Here is a 21,099-nt window from a genome sequence, read left to right as displayed (position 1 = left end):
ACACACACACACTCAAATGCACTCATATGACTACATGATCCTCTCTTGTTTATGTATATGTCTATCTTTTAGGTCTAGCACTCACATATGAGAAAAAACAGATGACCTGTGTCCATCTTGACCCCTGTCTTACTTTGCTTAACATGAGGACCTTTAGCTACAACCATTTGAATTTCTCATTTTAAATGATGACAGTATCTCAATATCTACATTCTAAGGTCATGTCTTTCCAACTTCTTGTCTTTGCAAGGTGCATTTATTTTTTAATACCCCAAACAAGTGTAAGAATAGGTACTTAGAAAGCTAATATACCAGCATGCCCTCCTTCATCTTACTTATCTCTGTCTCTTGTCTTTTGATAGATGTCACCTATTTGTCCTGTCAATATACAGTTATCAAACCAGTTCCTTGGACTGTTTTTTTTTCTCTCCATTTTTATTTTTCATGCTTTAGACTGAAGCAACAACTGGACTCCAGGAAGATTCAAATTTTATCTTCATTCTTATCATGGCCTGTAGAAAATTTGGGTGATTCAAATTGGGATAGAGTATTTCCAGACATTTATAAGCTCTCATTGATAACAGAGTGATGATCTTCAGAAGACAAACTTCAATTTCCAAGCATATTCTTATAAGGTGTAGGATGACTTCTGTAAAGTTTCTTTAAGTGTTGAAGTGATACAACTTCATTTCTATGTCAGGAATGATAAAAAAGTATCTCTCATTTTGTTTTAGTTGCTTTCCAGCAATGACAGCTTAATTAATTTCACATGCGCTTCAAAATGTGTCAATGTCTAAACACTCCCAGCCATCCTTTTTGCCACAGGCATACAAGAGAGAATGAAAGGAAATAGTCTCAGCTCTGTTCTCACCTGCAACTCAGCCTCAACCACCATGGGTTCCAGCCCCACTGCTTGAAAGTAATCAATATTGTCTCCAACAGTGTCCCACATCTTCTTCATCTTTGCTTTTCCTTTTCTTCTCTTTCTTTCTCTTTTGTCTTCTTTGAAAGAACTAAATTCTATCAGTTGGACAGATTCAGTCTGTCTCTTTCTCTGAGGGGAAATGAGAAGACTATGATTTAAATGAGAAGGCTATTATTTAAATAGCCACTTATTTCAATATTAGAATTGATGTAATGTAAAATATAAAATTGTCACAATTACTCCCTTTCCAAGTTGCTTCTGAATTCATCTGTAAAGTCAACCATTTTGTGTGCTTTTTTTTGACAGATGCCTCTCAAAGTTCTTGACACATTAGAATCAAATTGGATTGAGTCACATGTTTTAGATTTGTCAAGGAATAAAAGGAAAACACTATCCTTGTATCCAAATACTAATAATATATGTACAGATGAAGATGTATTTTGTGAGAATCCCATTTTAAAATGAACAAGGTTTTCTTGATTGTATTAACAATGTGTTATGTGTGTCCATGGTACTAATGAGAGGGACTAGGCTATAGCTCAGAGGTAGACATGTGCATAGTACACACACACACACACACATGTCTGCACACAACACACACACACACAGGAGCTAATGTTACCTTATTTTGCATTCACAGCTCTAGGACAGGGTCAATTGTTCTACTATGAAGGAAGTTTTCCCCAGTCTACAGACACATTTTGTCTAGTAGTCAACGTGATGAGATGACTTCAAAATAAAATGGCTATTACACATTTTTATTATAAAGATGCTGTACAGTTCCATGAGTAAGGTAATGAGTACATTTCTTGTTGAACATTGTCAGCCACTCCCACTCCTCGCCCTCCCCTACCCAAGTTGTGAAGTTCATTTCTGACAGTGTCTTGTGAGTATCATTGTTACCATGGGCCATCTTTTGTCCTTGTTTCAGCATTTTGTTATGCCCCTTCCTTTCCCCAAATGAGATAAATGTACATACAAGACACAAAGTACCAGAATCAAAGACAGTGATTGCCCAGATAAACCAATGGAAAAAGAAAATGAAAGAAGAAGAAAGAACTAGATACAGTACATCAGCAGCAACAAGGTCAATAACCAAAGAATTAATATATTTTAAAAATACTATGGAATAAAAATATGGCAAAGTAGTATCATAGTTTATTTACTTGAAGAAAAGTAAAGTGATTCTTACTCTGGCATCATATATTCCTTATGTTCAAATTTTAATTTCATTCAATTTATGTTCATTGGGCATCTACCTGGTCCTGGGAAGATAATGGGTTTGAGAACCAGACATGGATTCCAATTCTGGCTCTTTCATTCACTGCTAAATGACCTTGGGCAATAATTTTATCTTTCTGAGTTGCAACATTCTCAACTGTAATTTGAGAATGGGGAGATGCCAAGTATTAAATTAGATACTGTCTGGGATATAAAGGAGTTCAATCACAGCAAGTATTTCTTGTGTTTTTGCAACTTCAGCAACACTGGTGTTCGCTATAAGTGTATTTAGTAAGTCTCTGATGCTATTGAATCTTAGAACCAAAAGTTCCAATTGTCAAGTTCCAATTGGACTAGGCTTGGCCACCCTTTTCTGTTTGCTGATTATAGACATAAACATTGGTCAACAGTAGAGAAACGAATCACAACAGCAAGACAAAAGATTCAGTGACTGCAAAATTTTCTTCTGAGTACTGAATTAAACATTAGTTTAAATATGGGAATTCTTGGGGACAGATGCGAGAGGTATGTGTAATTAGAGGTCTCCGTTGGAGACATGCTTCGGTTGATATTTGAGTACTATCTCAGGATGATTGGGTGCCATCCACTCACAGTAACAAAGTGCTATTTATCTGAAAGGCGGCACTGGCTTTTGTCACAAGACCTCTCTGAAGTTCCAAGGTGAGCATGGTGGGTATGGGGAGAGAATTGGAGAGGAAAAAAAAAACATTAAAGCATCAGAGAGGCACAAGAAATGAGGTAGGACCCCCTTCATGAGGATCTATGTGTGAACAGCGCTGTCTTATTTCCAATCAAATATGTGATACTCTATAGTATTCATATTTTTATTCTCCTTTAAATATTGCATAATTAACAGGTGCCTTAGAAATTCTCATAAAGGTTGTGAGTCTCCATTTCATATACGGTCAGTCCCAGTAAATAGTGTATGCTTAGAACTTTGTTAGATAATTCTGGATATGAATTTTCTTGCTGATGTAATTTCCTTAGTTTATTGTTTTAATAAAGGAGTCTAATAAATTAAAATATAGCAATTATAATGCATACTAATTGTAAAAAATTAACTGGGCAAAACGGGAAATTTCACAAAGAAGAAATAGGATACACCAAAAGAACACTGGAATAAAACCATTTGAGAATCCTATCTGTTGGAAATATCACTAATACTATGCATTCCATCTCTCTCAGTAATTAAGTGTTAAGGAAAACAGAGACTGGAGATGTTACCCAAAGTTCAATTAGAAATTAGAGTTCATCAACAAATATCCAAAGGATTTATTTAGTAATCCCTTGGTATGCAGTGGCACTACATGGAAAGTAAATTCTTGTTCATTTGCTAATATTTGGCAAATTGGTTTTGAAGCATTGCTTTGGGATCAATTTCAGAATTGATGTTTTGTCAACAAAACAACCTGTTATACTGATTTTTCTGAGTCTTTACAAACCTGTGGTCACTTTTAATAAGCATAAAAACATTAAGCTCTCATTTAATGGAATTTGAAATTGTAAAAAAAAAACCACTGCAAGTAATTAAATGCATACTAAAGGACTGACAATTTTGAAAACACAATTTGAAATTAATTTGGATCCCAAAGATTCTAGTGTGTGTTTCCCCTGGTTCATTCCCCCTTAAGCCTTGACCTCATTAACTCCAAAGCTTGCGTGCATTTCTGGCCCACAGGGAAGCAAAAATAGACAATTAATTAACTTTAACTAACTTGCATATAGTGGTGCACAATGCCAGAAATTCTCCTCCCCACTACTAATAATAGAGCTCAGTCCCTAACACAAAGTAGAAAAATTGTAATCCATGAACTGCCTTTAAGGGACTGATGACGTGGCGGGGAGGGGGGGAAAGGAAGAGGAGGGGGGTTAACGGAGGTGGGGGAGAGACAGTAATGTTCCATGAGAGGATAATCACTTCCCCAAGATATATATTATATGTAATATTATAAACACACATCTGTTTGTTAAACCTGGAGCCATGGTGTCCACACGTGCCCAGAGCATGAGAGAATACCTTGGTTTTCTGTTGTTAAGCTCAGTGCTATAACTCCAGTCTATGTGTATGTGTCTCTGTTTTTCTCTCTCTCCCTGTTTCTTCTCTCGGTTTCTCTGTCCCTGTCTCTATGATGTTGCATATGGAGAAGAGATGAAAAATTGTAGATATTATGTTTCAATATGTCAGAGAGGACTTGATGTCGTGAACATTGCTCCATCTTTCCTTTTTACAAAGTTTTCTAGTGGCTGCTGGAGAGCATTTCTCCCTCTTAAACTGGATTAACTGGGATTCAACTATTTACAATGGGCATATTGAACAGTTAATACAATCAATAAGAATTTCAAATGTAGGAAATGTATAGATATATGCACACACATATATATTCACACACCCATATATAGCACTTGCTACAAATTGCATTATTATTGATAGGTGTGGATACCTTCTTGTTCCTCACTCTGCATCTTCTTCTTCTTCTTCTTCTTCTTTTTGGTTTTATGCTTTTATTCTTCTGTAACTTTTTGCCCTAACACACAACAAGCAGTCTAAAAGTTAGTGTCCATTTACACTCAAAAAGTTTAAATTAGTGTATGGGGTTTCATTATTACTACAGGTATCACTCAACATAGAGATTACACCTTTTTTCTGAACAAATTTCCTATAAAATTAAATCTTAACATATAAAATTCTATTTCTACTATTTAGGGAAACCAAAAGTGTTCTTCCAAAAAAGCAAGCATACAAACAAAACTGTTGTCTAATGGCATAATAAAATCATATGTAATTACAGCAAATCTTTAAATCAGAAAAACACGGTAATTTCCTAAAGCTGAAAGTACCAGTGACTGTGGCAATAGGATTATTGCCTTCTCTTCTCCACCATCGTCTTGTAGCTCCAGGCCCTGCCACTAGTGGAGATCACTCTGGGGATTTCTGTTTGGAGGTGGTTTTGGTTTCGGCATCTTACTAAGAATAGTAGCCATTTCTTTTTTGTCATCGAAATTCTTCCACTGCTCATACAGTTTTAAAATAACCCTGATTATTTCCAAAATCTTCTCCATGTCCACAGAAAGTTCAGCAAACCACTGTCTGGCATCTTTCTGCTGTTCAACACAGGCCACACGTAGGCAAGCTAGAGCTATCATGAAAGGAAGATACAGTAGGCAAAGATCGGTTCTGTAGGTATCATTCACTATTCTCCATGCAAGGGGAAGCAACGTGTCTTCTTGGTCCATGTCCTGCACATACTGGAGCAAAGGTCTGTAAGGATGATACAATATCAAGCAACAATCCATTAGTTCTAGTAGATAGAATTCACATTCTAATATATGATTCATCTTATAGGGGAATTCCTTTGGGAAGGCATATGAAAATCTAGTTTTCAATACAGAAGTAGCAGCAGCAATCAACCTCGTATTAGAAACCACTCCAAATTCCTCTACTTTGGATGACAAAAAAACACATGTAGGAGCCATTAATACAGGATCTATACTTTTCAGAGAATACCTGGCATAGAATCTCTTGAAATAAATGGTAGCAGTAGCAATAACTTGTTGTCTTAATTTAAGATGTTCACCTAATGCTTGGATAACATTTGTAAAAACTAGTTGTAACTTCCAATACAAGATCTATTGAAGGAGCACCAAAAGGGCTTAAAATTTCTCACTCTGCATCTTCTATGTAATGTGTTATGAAAAATCAGAGACAACATTTAATGAGTCAACTCTTGTCCCCATGTGAAAATATAAATGTATGTGTTTTGTGTTCTGGTAATAACGATCAAATGATTAACATCTTGTAATTATATTTTAATTTACCAGAGTGTCAAATTTTCTACTGTTTGAAAATAGCAGCTCTGGATTGACTATATTTTAGAACTAAAACAAATTTTGTGAAGAGAAAAATATGGGAAACAATTTTAAATAGTTTTCTTGTAATTAAGCTTGAAAAATAAAATACAATATCAAATATGATATTGTGATAGCTAGTTGAGTTTTGCTTCTTTTTGAATTTTGTGCTGGTACTCGGACAAACATTATTGGCTTTTTCACTAAAGGCTGATGCTCTGCTAGGTGAGTCACATCTTCACTTCTGGCTTTTTTGCTTGATATTTGGAGATAAGAGCTTCTCAGATTTATCTGCCTGTGCTGGTTTTTAAGCTCAATCCTTACATCTCATCCTCTAGAGTGGCTGGAATTACAGGTTTCAGCCACCAGTACGTGACTCATTATATTTCATATTCAATAATATCTTGAAATAGGAAATGACATTGGTTTACATTTCGAGAATGAGCAAACTTGATTTCTAGCACATTGCTCTTCACATTGAGAGGCCAATCTCATACTGCATGTGAGATCCAATCTGACCAAAATCCTGGATTGCCTTAGACCCAAGGTTTAGTGGGAAAAATGACTATTTGACTCAAATTTATCCCATTGGAGAGAATCCAAGGACTTATAAGGAAGGACTGTTTTTAAAAATATTTTTAATTGTAAAGATACTGTACAGAGTGGTTACAATTACATAAGTAAGGTAATGAGTACATTTCCTATTGAGCATTGTTACCCCTCCTTTGTTTTTCCCCTACTATCCCTTCATTCTCCACCTCCTCAATTCCTCCCTCCCCCCTGCCCTCACCAGCCACGCCCCTCCGCCCTGCCTAGCAAGTTGAAAAGTTCCTTTTCAACATAATTGTACCACACATTGTTACAATGGGTCAACCTTTATCCTTGTTTCAGTATTTTGTTATTTCCCTTCCCCTCCCCAAATTAGAAAACTGTATATACAAGATGCAGGGCACCAGAATCAAATACAGTGACAACAGGGTTTATACCATGGGGGAAGAACACACAAAAGAAACAAAATATCATAGTATTAAAAACAACAGTGACAAAGAAAAAACCTCTTGTGTGGGTCTTGAGGTTCATTTCCCTTAGCCTCATCTTATATGGTCATATGCACATAACGGTATTTTCTTTTTTCTTTTTTGCTAGTCCTAGGCACTGTCCCTAGCTTCTTTCTTGCTCAAGGCTAGCACTCTACTACTTGAGCTGCAGCACCACCTCCAGCTTTTTCTGTGTATGCGGTACTGAGGAATTGAACCCAGAGCTTCATGCAAGCTAAGCAAGCACTCTACCACTAGGCTACATTCTCAGCCCTGTACATATCTTCTGACCTTTTCTGCTTGTCTAGTAAGATTATCCTAGACATATACTAGTTATTGAAAATAAGGGAAATTATGGGACCTATGTTACTTTAGGTCTGGATTATTTCACTTAATATTTTTTCAAGGTCTTAATTTCTGAATATGTAAGACTAAAAATAACTGGGAAACATTTTACAACTACAAGATGCCACAGAATTTAATCAATATAGAAGAAATCAAGCAATGGAGAAAAGGTCAGTTCTAATGACATTTTAATTTGAACCCTGTGCAGCAAGCTGCACTTATGCCAGTTCTGAGAAGATCCTTTTATATAGTCAGTGTAGGTGTGGTATCTGTCAGATAAAAATAAAACAGTATTTCACCTAACATCAACTTATCTGACCGTTTCTGCTTGCCTCAGACATATACTAGTTATTGCAAATAAGGGAAACCATGGGACCTATGTTTCTTTGAGTCTGGCTTACTTCACTTAATATATTTTTTTCCAATTCTTTCCAATTCCTAACAAATGGGACAATGTCGTTCTTTCTGATGGAGACATAGAATTCCATTGTATATATATACCACATTTTCTTGATCCATTCATCTACTGAGTGGGTATCTGGGTTGGTTCCATATCTTAGCTATGGTAAATAATGCTGAATGTTTTTTCTTTCTTGTTATTGTTTCTAACAGATTTATAAGATGATTTCTTTGTTGCTTTGTATGTCCCTCCCCCACTGCATAACCCCTATTTTCACTGTATTTAATGTTGGTATAATTTGTGGAGGGGATAGGAAAAACCAAATTGCTTAAATAGGATACAGGTGGACCCATTGCACCAATGAGATGTACAAGATGTTGTCGAAAATGAACTTTACAACTTTGGCGTGGGGGAGAGGGGGTGAGAGGGGAGAAGATGGGAAGGGATGGGAAGGGGAAACAAAGGTGGAGGCAACAATGCTTGATAAGAAAAGTACTCATTACCTTGCTGATGTAATTGTAACCCTTCTGTACAGTATTTTCACAATAAAAAATAAAAATAAGAGTATATACTTACAAGCTATAGTTGGAATCAAGATTTTCTCTTTTGTAAATATTTTTCTGAAATATATTACTAACTGAATAAAGTAATAGTCTGGTAAAATTGTACTGCAGTATTCTAAACTAAATTCCAAGTTTTTCCAAATATTTTGCAAGAGTCAAAAATACTCAATATAAATAGATGCATAGGCTTCTAATACATGTTCAGTGTTGAGAAATACAATAAAATTATGATGCTTGTCACCAAGGAACTTTTAAAAGAGATGAAATAGAATATATAAATCAAAAGCAAATGTTCTAAACCTTATAATTAAGTACTTTGGTGAAATACTTCCCCAATGTTTCTATGCCCCTCTTCCCTCAAATAAAAATGATTTGTCCATCACCTGTGAAAGAGAAGATTTACAAACATTTCTAGAAGACTCAGAGAAAGTCTACATGAATTAAGAGTGTGGTAATGTCTTAAAAATAATACCAGAGACATAGTCTCTGAAAAGAAAAACATCGACAAACTGAATTGGTTCTTCCTCATCTTAAAAAAGTGATGTCAAGAGAATAAAATTAAGAATCACAAACTAGTAGAAAAAAATGGAATTAAATATTTGCAAAGGACAAACCTGATAAAGGACTGTGATCCAAAAATATATTAAAAATTTACATTTTTGAAGGAAACAACCAACCAATTAAAAATCAATTTTGTGAAGTGTAGTAAAACAGGCTCAGAAAGACAAAAGACACATTTTCTTTTATATGTGGAAGTTAGCTCTAAATTAGAAATACATATGTGAATATATAGAGTGCCATATGCATATAAAACAAACATAGGAACTCAAGTATGTTGTATTCAGGTGAAGATTCCAGTGGAGTGACTACATTGCACAGCTAACTTAATGAATACCAGGAAGCTGGCGCTTGGAATGTCAAGTGGACTGAGATCTAAGGGAGGGATTAGATGAGTGGAAAGAGGAAAAGTGGGAGAATACAGTCATAATATCCAATGTATATATGTGTGTAGCTATACATATATATACATATATATATATACACACATATATATATATGTATATATATATATACACATATATATATATATATGTAACTAGAAAACTTAAGGGGGTAGGTGGATTTGAGAGAGATGGGGAGGAACCATAAAAGGGGTGACATTAGGCAAGATGCATTATGCTTATAAACTAACATGTTGAATTGTAATCCCTTTGTTCAACTACTTAAGAATTATTTTAAAACATTACCATTGGATGATGCCTCAGTAAGAAACATATCAAATAAGTATGTGAACAGATATTCTACATTTTATGCCATCACCAACATGAGGATAAAAATAGCAGTAAGAGAACTATACATATAGTAAGTAGCCAAAACCTAGAACACTGACACCATCAGATGCTGGTAAGGAGCAATAAGAACTCTGATCCTCTCACAGTGGAAATTTAAAATGGCACATCACTTTGGAAGTTTGGAGGCATCTTACAAAGAAACTTAACATACACTTACCTTACGGTCCAACAGTTACATCCATCCATATTTACACCAAAGAGTTGGTCATTCATGTTTACACCAAAATGTTTACTGCATCCTTATTAATAACTGTCAAAAATTGGATGAGGCCAGTGTGTCCTTTAATGAGTCAATAAACTGATACATCCAGACAATAGACTATTAACTCAATGCTAAACTATGGAGCCATGACAATATATGAATAAAATATATGAAAGAAAATAAAATGGATATTACCAAGTGTAAAAAAGCCTGTTGAAAAGGCTACAATTCTAACTATATGATATGCTGAAATGACCAATTTATGATGATAGTGAAATGACCAGTGTTGCTAGGGTTAAAGGTCTTAGGAGAGTAATAGAGGGAACATAGAGTACATTTAGAGCAGTGAAACTTTCACTCTTTATCATGCTATCCTGGTATCTGCACCAGTATGCGTTCATACCAAACCAGAGCATTCTCAGCACCAAGAGTGGACACTAATTTAACAACTGTGATCTGCACATAATGGTGTGTCAAGAAAGACTAATTAATTATGAGAACTATACTGTCTTTTGGGGAGATGTTGAGCACAGACAGGCTGGGCAAAGGAAGGGCCGGGTGGTATAGAGTAATCCCATTTCTTCCATTCCATTTTACTATTAACCTAATTATGCTCAAAAAGAAAAGTTAGTTTTAAAAGCAAATTGAGAGCAGGAGAATAGTTTGGGAGGAATGCTTGGAAGAACTTCTGCATTTCAGTTAATGTCCTCCCTTTGAACAGTGCTGGTTGAATCTGGGTAAATCCATTTAAGTTTATAATCATGAACATAAATAAACCATACACATTCAGGTCAGCTGTTAGAATGGTTATATATATATGCAATATATGGATATATATTTCACATTGACATTCGTGTTTCTATTGACATTAATCATTATATACGTTCAGACAGAAGGAGGGCTCTTAATATGTAGGCTGGTATAGGCTGTTATAATTTGATTAGCATGGAATAAATATCGCTGCATTTGACAGGCCCCAGGAAAAAAAAGGCACTAAAGATTTCATTTTGAAAGTTTAACATGAACATTTATTTATCATCTTAATTTTAATTTTAATAAGCCATACAGGTTTTTATTACATATTATAGAAATATATATATGCATGTTCTTTCTAAGAAACAGCACAGGCTTGCAATAAAAATTAGTGAGCAGTAAGGAATATTAAGTAAAATATAGTAATAGCATAATATTAAGGAATACAAATAATGTTAAGTTGCATAATTCAGTCAAAAGAAAGTTCTAATTTTATTGCACTGTTCACAATCCCTCCTCCACAACGACGACGACAACAACAACAAATAAGACCACCTTAGCAGATAGGAGCATTTATGATCAAAGTAAATGCTGGAAAATAAGTAGCACCATTAGTCATTAAAGTGATTGTCAACATTTCCAGGAAGCCTAAATAGAGCATTTCTGATTTTGGTAAAGAAAATTGATATGTACCATTACGTTTAGCTGCTGCATTTTTCAGCATTTGCATAGAATGTTCAAGAAAATTAAAAAAATGATTTCTTCAAGATGGAGTATCTGCGGATGTTTCTATATTTTACCTTTAATATAAGCCAGTGAATTCCTCTAGTACACACCCAGACTGAATGCTCTAGCATTCTCTTCATCGTGCAAATTCATAAATTCATTTCAATAAGAAAGTATTCTATGCCTGGAACTTTGCAAGGCATTGAAGTTGTTATTCTAACATTAAGTTAAGTCCTTTTCTACAAGGAGCTCACAGTCTAAGAAGCAAGAGATGAACTGGAAAATATACCCAAAATTTGCAGGCAAAATACATATTGCCACAGAAGAATTCAGCACGTTTTCAAATCAGCTCTGTAGTGACACTCAGGGACAACAGTATATATCTTTCTAGAGCATTTTGCCACAGAACATCACCGTAGTACTGAAAGGCAAGCAGCAGCCAATGAAGCAGTACTTAGACATATTTGCTGAAAAAAGGAATCAGGAACAATTGCATTGATCAAGAACACAATATATTCCTGATTTAAATACATCCACATAATACTTAGTTAACTGGAAATACGTATTTGTGTGAAAAATGACACCTATTTTTCATTTTTGGTTACTTTGTTACACATCTTATATACTAAGTGCAGAACTGCTTCGTATTAAAAAAATTCCATAAATAAATATGTCAAGATCTAGTCACAAACACTGTAAATACATTCATCTGTTAGAAGGCAAACACAACAGTTCTCTATTTGCAGACTCTGACAGGCATTTAAATGGATTATTTCATAACTTGTGTTACTTTTTGAAAGAATGACATAGTAGAACCATGATTTAGGTCCTATAAAATAAACTGACTGGACCATCCCTCCAGCATCCTCCAAAATTATCTTTCTCTTTATTTCACTATCAAAGTAAGTACACATTGTAGTGGAACTATGTAGGGCCCTGTTCAGGGGCAACACACCTTCAAACTCTTACAGGAAGAGATATTCTCAAGTCAGACCATGGCAATGATTCCTCACATTTTGTTTTTACTTTAAGAAATGAACACAGCTTTCAAAATAAAGCATCGGTGTACACAGAAAAGCAATTGATGGAATACTGACACATTTCTATTAACACAGAAATAGATTGGATATTATTGACTTTGAAAATACTACAATGTGTGCAAAATAATTTAGTCTAATAGTTATGGCCCCTTATTTGCACACTGCACTAGGAATCAGAAAATGATTTTCAAATCAAGTCTAGAAATGTGATTTTTGCAAAGCATGATTAGAGAACACTCTTAGAGTATAAGGGATATGCCATTATTCCATATGTGGTTCTAGGAAGACATTTTAATCACTGTTTGATAAGCACTACCAACAGGGTAGCTTAAGCAGGAAAACAGCATAAGAGCATATTAGTAGTCAGAAAGAGCTGGCTTCTGTTTGCAACCCTGCATTTACTCAGAGGACTGACATGTTTAGGCAAAGCCCTTAATCTGGTCTGATCTAACAGTGAGAAAACTTGGCTATTTAACAAAATATAGCTTAGAGGGTTGAGAAAATACAATGAATTAATTAAATATTTTCATACATGAATATATCAAACAATACAGTATGAATCTATATATAATGGTGTCTAATGCTCAGAACATCAACATTCTAATTCACATGGCTTATGTCTCACAGAATCCAGAAATAATCATACTTTACTTAGAAAGAAATAGAAGAAGAAAAAATCAATTAAATACCCTGTCAGAAATCTTTGCATTACAGTAATGAACAAGTCATATATAAACTAGATCTAGCAAAATATCTATTTTAGTAGTAGTGGGGTTTCAATTCAAGGCCTCATGCTTGCTAGGTAGGCACTCTACCACCTAGCCACATCTCCAGCAAAAAACTCATTTTACGGTCACATGGAAATATAAAAGCAATGCTAAGTAAAACAACAGTAATAGCCCAAAACAAGACACAATGAAAGTCTCAGTCATAAGTATGTTTTAAAATTCCATCCTGAACCTATGAGATAAAAATCACATTCTTTCGTCCTAAAAAAGAACTTTTCACCAACATAGAATGCTTTCCTAGAGTGTTCTCTCAGTGATTTTCATGCAGAGATTTTCTAGCTTATTTTGTCAAATTGAAGTAACACAACGAAACAAAAAAATTGCTTGATCAAGTGAAGAAAAAATACTTCCTTTAATGTTAATAAATTTGCGATCAATGACTATTGGCCTACTGAATTACTCTTGAATATTGCTCACATAACAACTATGTGAGATGACTGGAAAAAAATGTTGATATCATGCTAAAAATCAAAGTGCAGCTATAACCTCAAAGACTGATAAATTCTACATTAAAATTCTCCATAATTACATGAAAATATTCTTAAGGGGAAAAATGAAATGAACACAATTTTTTTAATAATTGTAGCCAAAAAGGGAAGGAGGGAAGACAAGGCAGCCAGAGTTGGGGGAGGAAGAAGCACTGGGCCTAAAACTATCCATGCACTCAACAAAAGGCAATATTTGATTTAGTGAGACAGCACCCCACTATGTAGTACAGGCTGGACTTGTACTCACAAGGTAACCTAGGCACACCTGGAAATCATCCCCAGCTCCCCTAGTGCAGGGAGAACAGGGCTCACTGCCATATCTGCTTAATTTTGCTGTTATAGAAGAAACTCTTTTAAATTGTCTTTCATAATACTAAAAATTAGTAAGTTATTTGCCATCTTTCCATAAAGTGATGAAAAAGACTACCTTGTGAAGAACTAATTTTGATTGTGAATGAACAAAAAAATCAGAACCATAAAAAAGATATGAATTCAGAAAAGTTCATCTTTTAATTATATCAACAAAGATATGACTTTGATTATAAAAGCATTGTAATCAACTAGTGATAATTGGGACTCAGAGCCTAAGTGCATTTTTAGATTTTCAAATATGTTGATGATTTTTAAAAAAATCCTTTTTTTTAATGAGTGAGAGAAGTCAAAGTTTTAGTCTTTCATATGAACAGTTTTAATGATGGGTTGAAGACTACTGTAGTGAGAGAAATTTACTGGGCATTATATGTCTGAGATGTCATGAGACATTGAACATATATGACAATGGCCAATGGTAATATTGCAAACTCCATTTCTCAACATTGTTAGGCACCTTAAGAATACTAGAAACATTCAGCATAAGTAAGTGCCACAAGCAGAGTGTTGGCTTTTTCAGATTCCTTAGACTCACATTCAATTTCTCTTGCACAAGGAAAATTTACGCTGACGTAAAACTCTTTTAGCATATAAACATCTCCCTATCTAGGAAGCTTATTGTAATTTCAGAAGTTCCAGTATTTGTAATAAGTAGTCATGGTTAAAATTACATATGGTTGGCTTTACTAAAGCCTTTGTTATAGAATACAAAAAATTAAGACCAGACATATCATGGATCAAGAAAACGGTGCACCTCTTCAACAGAGATAAGGAAAGTACATTTTAAAGACTTCAAATGTCTAGACAAAAGCGATAATGGATTTAAAAAACTTAAAGAACAATATAGATGTTCAGAGAAACTTGAAATATGAGAATTATGGGAAAACTGTACTGATTAAATAAAATTATGCATGGGTATTTGATGAGGTAAACAATTTTAAATCTCAAAAAATATTTTATGGTAGCATGGGATAAGCAAAAAAGTGGGATGGTGCCTGAATTTCTACATCTAATGTATTACAGTCTCTAGTTCTTATTTTTGTACAATTATAAATAATCAATATAGGACTCTCTTAGAATAACACTTTCCTTTTAATCCAAATTTAGGGCAAGTGTGTTTATGCATGTGTCACATAAATGTATCATTATTTTGATAATAAGAAAGTTTTATTAAAGCAATTATGACTAGTTAATAACTAGTATTATTTGGGATAATTTACATTCACCACAAATGCAGATAATTTAAACTTAATTTCATTTATAGCAAATGCAGTCTCTAAAATATACTAAAATCATAACACAAATTTCAGTTAAATCTAATCTATTTATCATGTAGTGTTTACAGGTTAGTATCTCTATTTTTATCAACTTGGGGCTCTTGCATGTGTATGGGGAGGTCGTTCCCACTTTTAGATAAACCTGAGTTAAAATTTTGCTTCAGGCCCACTCTATTTTGTACTGTATGGGGATTTTCTGAGCATCTTAGTACAGCAGATTTCTGTTTTCCTCCTTCCTTACATCATTAATAACTTTCACCTCAGCTTTGGCTTGAATTCTAAAAGATATGATGTAAACAACATTCATGATAAAGAAATAATAGTCTCCCCTTTTCATCCCTTTCTTCCATTCATTTAAAGCCTAATATGGATCATTTTTATTTTATTTTACTAATGGTCTGAAATATTCTAAGGATGAGAGGGTATTTTTGAAGATGTTTGAAGTAAATTTCAACTGGTTGATCAATTATTTCCACAATTTTATAACCTCTGTATAACATTTCTCCCTCCCTGTCTCTTTCTTTCTCTCCCTCTCCACCCTCCAATCTCTTAAATAGTGTCTCACTAAGTAGCCTAACATAGTGTGGCACTCACAATCATGAGCCTCCCTGGGCCTCTGGAGCCTCTTGAGCCCCTGAGTGCTGCAGTTTCGTATCATGAGCCATCATGCCCGGATCTTTGTTATGCTTGATTGTTGTATTACACAGAGGAAGATGAGCTGAAAATAATTGTAAGGTGCACATCTGAACAAATCAAAGCTAAATGTTTTACTTATTGGTCCTGAGTATGTACCATAAAGTTGCTGGAACTTGTAACTAGGGAAGTCAGATATGAGTGACATGATTTTGTCTGAGATTTTTATGCATAATGTGAAGCACATCAGACTCCCTTCCTGATTGGACACAAAAATGATCCAGAAAGAGAATGGGGATGGCCCAGGACAAGTCCATACTCAATGTTCTATTCAAAAATTGTTAAGGAATATTTAAGGCTCAATAGTGAAAAAATCTGGGGTGCTCACAAATAGCAGCACACGTAAATTAGGTAGTGATTATGAATTATTTGGGCATTTTACGACAAATTTCCTTTCATGAAATTTCATAATGGAGAATGGGGCTTAGAAATTCTAATGGTATGATTTGGCTTTGTGTTTTGAATGTTTAAAATCTGGTGTGCTTTAAGAAAAAACATATGTTCAGCACTAATTACGCAGACATCGCTACAACTATGTTTCTCCTTTTACTTATATGACTATACAATAACAAAAGTTCTAGGTCAATATGTTTTTCTCAGTATTTGAAAGATTCCCTTAAAGCATCAAATCCTCCCTGAAGTGCAAAGGGTAAGAAGAATAAAGAAGTAATTTATAATAGTGTTGGAGCAAATCTGAACCTGATTTATGTTGCTATTTCCAGTCTGTATGGCTGCATTTTTCATCATGTGTGTGTGGGAATTAATACGTACGTGTGTGTGTGTGTGTGTGTGTGTGTGTGTGTGTGGTGTGTGTGTGTGTGTGTAACTTCATGCTGGGCTACTGTCATGTATGACTGTGGCTGACATTCCTAGCTGTGAAACTGCATTCTCCTTTTCTAACAAGTTAATAGAGTCCACATTGGAATTGAAGAGTTAATAAGGCAACCAAAGAACAGCAAAACAACTGTAAATTTGTTTGACTTGATTCTTCAGTAAGTACATTAACTACTCCCTAGGTCGAATCCATCATGCGGCATGTCCTCTACTAGCAGTGCTTGGAAAGGATCAGGTTACAGCCCTACACCTAAAACCTTTTATTTTGTTCTTTGTTTCTTCTAGGGCTTACTATCTGTATTCTGTGTGAAGGATTTTTTAAAAATGATTATGATTGGAGGGATGGTATACAACATTGCTTTTCTTATGACAAGTCTAGTCAGAGCTGAATAAAAAAGCACTAATCATACAAAATAGCTAATTCAAGACTGGATGAAACAATAAAAAAAACCCAACTATATACTCTCCTATTTTTCCTGATTCATTTACTTATGATATTGGCACATCTTATTTTATTATTTGAAAAATACAAACATCCTTTCATACGCAAAATAAGCGAATGTTAAATGAAAAAAACTGGTATTTTATATGAATGTTATATATCTTATATTGCTTCTTAAATATCAGCAATATAGATAGTGCATAACTTTTGTGAATCAAAATAAAATCCTTTACGTTAACTATTGCAAAAGTTTAGTATCCAGGTACAATCTCATGAGAAATAAGAATAGTTCCTGCTTCTACTATACTGTAAAAGAAAAAAAATGAACAGCAGAATTTGTTGGCTATCGTAAGAGTAATATCACTCCAGAAAGCACTAGGTGCTTTTTATTCATCATAATATTAAACTTCGGATTCGTAAGTATAAATATTGGTAATTTTTCTTATGGTATTTATAAGTTTTCAAAGCCAGGACCAGTCAAGTATTCGAAGGATTCCAATTTCCAGATGGTTTCATGTAGTTAAGAAATAAGTAATTGCTAAATTATCCTGGGTTGCCATATTTGAAGCTCCTTACTATCCATGCCAAGTCACACAAACAGCCATAATTTCTAGAAGCCTTTTTCAGTTGCCTGGCTATGCTCTCAGGCAGAGGGAAGTATTGCCAGTAGAGGGCAGAATTTTCAAATGTTGCCCTTCCTGAAAGGCTAGGCATCTTCAGTGGCTGAGTAAAAGGCCTGCTTGTAGTTTGTTTTCTGTTTTTGCTTTCTAGGGAAGGGAGGAAGGAAGCTGAGCAAACTCTAAGCTCGCTCAAAAAGAAAAAGAAAACATCCTTTATCAGCTGAACTTGTATGTATTACTATTCTTAACAGTAACTGCATCACTGCTATGTGTGGGAACAAACAGGATTTGGTCTATTTATATACCTGTTTTACTATAATTCAAGTTTATTCTCTTGGTATTTCAGTGCAACATTGAATCTGGATTGAGGACTAGTTAAAAGAGACAGTGGTTAAAAGAAAAAGAAAGAAGGCTATTTTTTTATTATTTTCTAGATTAAGCACTATATTTTTTTCTAGTCAGTAGATATAGTTCAATGCTAGAGGTCATTCAGACTTGTTAATTTGATTAGCACATTAGGTAAGTGACATTAGGTAAGTGACGACTTGGGGTTGGTTCTGGTCTCTAGCACTGACTACTAAAGGTGATACTCAAGGAAATAGTGTGCGTGGATCCATTGGGTCTTAAAGTGCTCAGAAATGATGGTACAGGAATGGATCTACTTATTATTTTACTCCCGCCTATTTATGCAAATTTTCTTTTTATAGAATCAACTGTGCTATAATTCATGTGCAGATCTTTAAAATCCACATTGTAAAACAGCATACAAATGTGTTTCTTTTGTATCCTTGGATTTTGTTTCCCCTAGAAAATGACAATGGTAATTTTTTTTAATTCATTTATCTCATTTTTACAAATGATCTGTTCACATATTTCTGTAATGGGGTGGGTGTGTGCATGCGTGCGTGTGCGTGTGTGTGTGTGTGTGATGAAAGAAATAATTCCTCTCAATTCTATTTCACATTTTTTATGTCAACTAAAAACTGAACTGTGAAGAGGTTTATTATATGAGATTAAACCTAATTTGAACTAATTGCCCAGGAGTTTTGGATCCAGATCTTTCTATAACCAGCAATGGAAATTACTGAAAGATGTTCAAATTCTTCTTTTAACTGCCACATCGTGCATCAAGGAATGGCAATGATGCACTTCATGAATTCTTTGTGTAGATAATCTCAAAACTGAACTGCCCAAGTATTTTTTTTAATTTATAGTTGTCATTCTGTTCTTGTGACTCCTGTTTCCACACATGCAAAAAAAATCTTTCCAATAGTTTAAAAAAGAAAAACAAACTCCTATAAACAGAAAAATCAGAGAGGTGATTCTTATTAGATATTAGTTTCTCTTTCTGGCAGAACATTCCCTGGTTTGGATATTTTGACGGTAACTTCATCTTGTGGAGCTTTGCTCAAGGGCTCAGTCTCTCGGGACTCAGGAGTATTTGTCTTCTTCCTTTCCAGTTCCTTCTTCCTTTCCTTATCAAGAAGTCTGTAGTTGATGGCATTGCCAATGAGTAGCCATAAGCTTGCAATTAACACGATGGCACCGCTGGCTATATACATGTATTTATAGTCTCCAGTTATATCCACCAACTTACCTATGAGACAAGGAATACTCTTTTAACATAGTACAGCTACTAAATGATAAAGCTTTTATATAAACCCTTCCCCAAATTGCACATTTTATATTTATATCAAATTACTATTGATCAAGGAAAAATATTCTAGTCTAGGTCACCTATAGATGTTTGGTAAAGGTATATAAGGCATCTGTAGCATTATGAATACATTCAGTTTATTAAGAAATAACCCCTCACCCAGTACAAAAAGAAACTGGGCATCTGTGTGTTTATATCCTCAGAAATAAGTAGAAGAACGGGCTATGTTTCCATACCCATGCATAAAGATAGAGATAGATTTACAGCATAGCTATTGAGATTCCTTTGTCTTATGCTTTTTCTCTTCGAAAAAGAGGAAACAAGTGCATTCATTGTTTAAGAAAGTCTCAGAGGCTTTCAGATAGTCCCTAACATGGCTTAATGTTGACGGAATGTCTAGTATTTATCACTTGGCTGAGCACTTTGTCATAAGACCTCTTTGATCCTTATGATCTATCACCATTTTGAAGTCATCAGACCATAGTTACAGTCAGTGCATGACAGAGTCTATTACTATAATAGAGATCTCTCTGCATCACACTATTGTTCACTACTCTGCAAAGTGGCTTCACCAAGCATCCTAGTTAAGTGCTCTGCCATTTTCTGGGAAATCACAGGCTTTACTATGTCAATAGTATTGAGGCCAAAACCATCAGGAAAGACCTGTTTGTTCTGTTTAACCATTGAGACCATTTAAGAAAGAGCCTAGTGCCATAGCATGGAGGTTAGAACAGATAGGGAAGAATGATGAAACAGGTGATGTTTGTCAAAATACATTGTACTCACAAACTGCCAGGTTAAACTGAAACCCCTTTGTACAACTACTAAACATATATATATATATATATGCATTGTATATATGTGTGTATAAACATTTCTAGCTAATACTTAGTTTTTCTTAATTTTAATAATTATATGTGCAAAATTTGATGCACACACACACAGTGTGTGCAAATGTCTTATCAAATGCATTCTAAGAGGCTCCAATGTAGAGCTTGGAAGTCCGTGTCTTTAGTTAAGATCCTCTAGCATTCTGACTAGAGTGTTGTCAGTTGCTTCATATTCAATTTAGCTGCTTACAACACTTACTATTTAAATAATATTGTTAATTAGAAGAGGATAGAATAAGCTTGTTTAACTTCACAAGACATAAGCATAATCAATATTGCATCATTTTTGTTTTTCTAAAGTTAGTGAACATTTCTGTTCCTACAATAGTTGTTTGTAAATGCGCACAGTCCAGTGTGGACTACAAGATTCCACACCCTTTACAAATGCAGTGTCACTTCTTTATCCATGGAGATGGATAAAGATCTTGAAAATTGTGCTACTAGTTATAAATCTCACCTAAATTCTCAAGCTAGATTAACGAAAGTTCTTATTACATGGAACCAGACTATAAAAAAAATTAGTCTTAAAATCGACTAAGTATGTGATTTTTAAAATAAGTGATTAAATCTGAAATTAAACTGCTCTGCGGACTTGTAGGTAATTAGGATT

At 34.6% G+C, this 21,099-nt stretch overlaps 1 protein-coding gene and 1 pseudogene across 3 annotated transcripts in view; both read right to left on the bottom strand.

Annotated features, from left to right (window-relative positions):
• Positions 1-5,074: 5,074 nt before the first annotated feature.
• Positions 5,075-9,923, bottom strand: LOC105987271 (annotated as a pseudogene). Its single transcript, XR_001175151.1, has 3 exons — positions 9,868-9,923; positions 7,595-7,664; positions 5,075-5,794 (listed from the first exon to the last, which is right to left on the bottom strand). The product of XR_001175151.1 is annotated as a cyclin-C pseudogene (transcript).
• An 8,906-nt stretch (positions 9,924-18,829) lies between these two features.
• Positions 18,830-21,099, bottom strand: part of Slc16a7 (solute carrier family 16 (monocarboxylate transporter), member 7) — a 145,186-nt gene continuing 142,916 nt past the window's right edge. For both annotated transcript variants that reach the window (XM_013021840.1, XM_013021848.1), the window contains one exon: positions 18,830-19,539. In XM_013021840.1, the coding sequence (XP_012877294.1) occupies positions 19,271-19,539 (269 nt within the window). In that variant the 3' untranslated portion in view covers positions 18,830-19,270. The remainder of the gene's footprint in view (positions 19,540-21,099) is intronic.

Source organism: Dipodomys ordii, unplaced genomic scaffold (genome assembly GCF_000151885.1).
Source record: "Dipodomys ordii isolate 6190 unplaced genomic scaffold, Dord_2.0 Scaffold3, whole genome shotgun sequence".
NCBI lineage: Eukaryota > Metazoa > Chordata > Mammalia > Rodentia > Heteromyidae > Dipodomys > Dipodomys ordii.
Note: the sequence above shows the minus strand (reverse complement) of the source record. Positions and strands in the feature narration are given on the sequence as shown.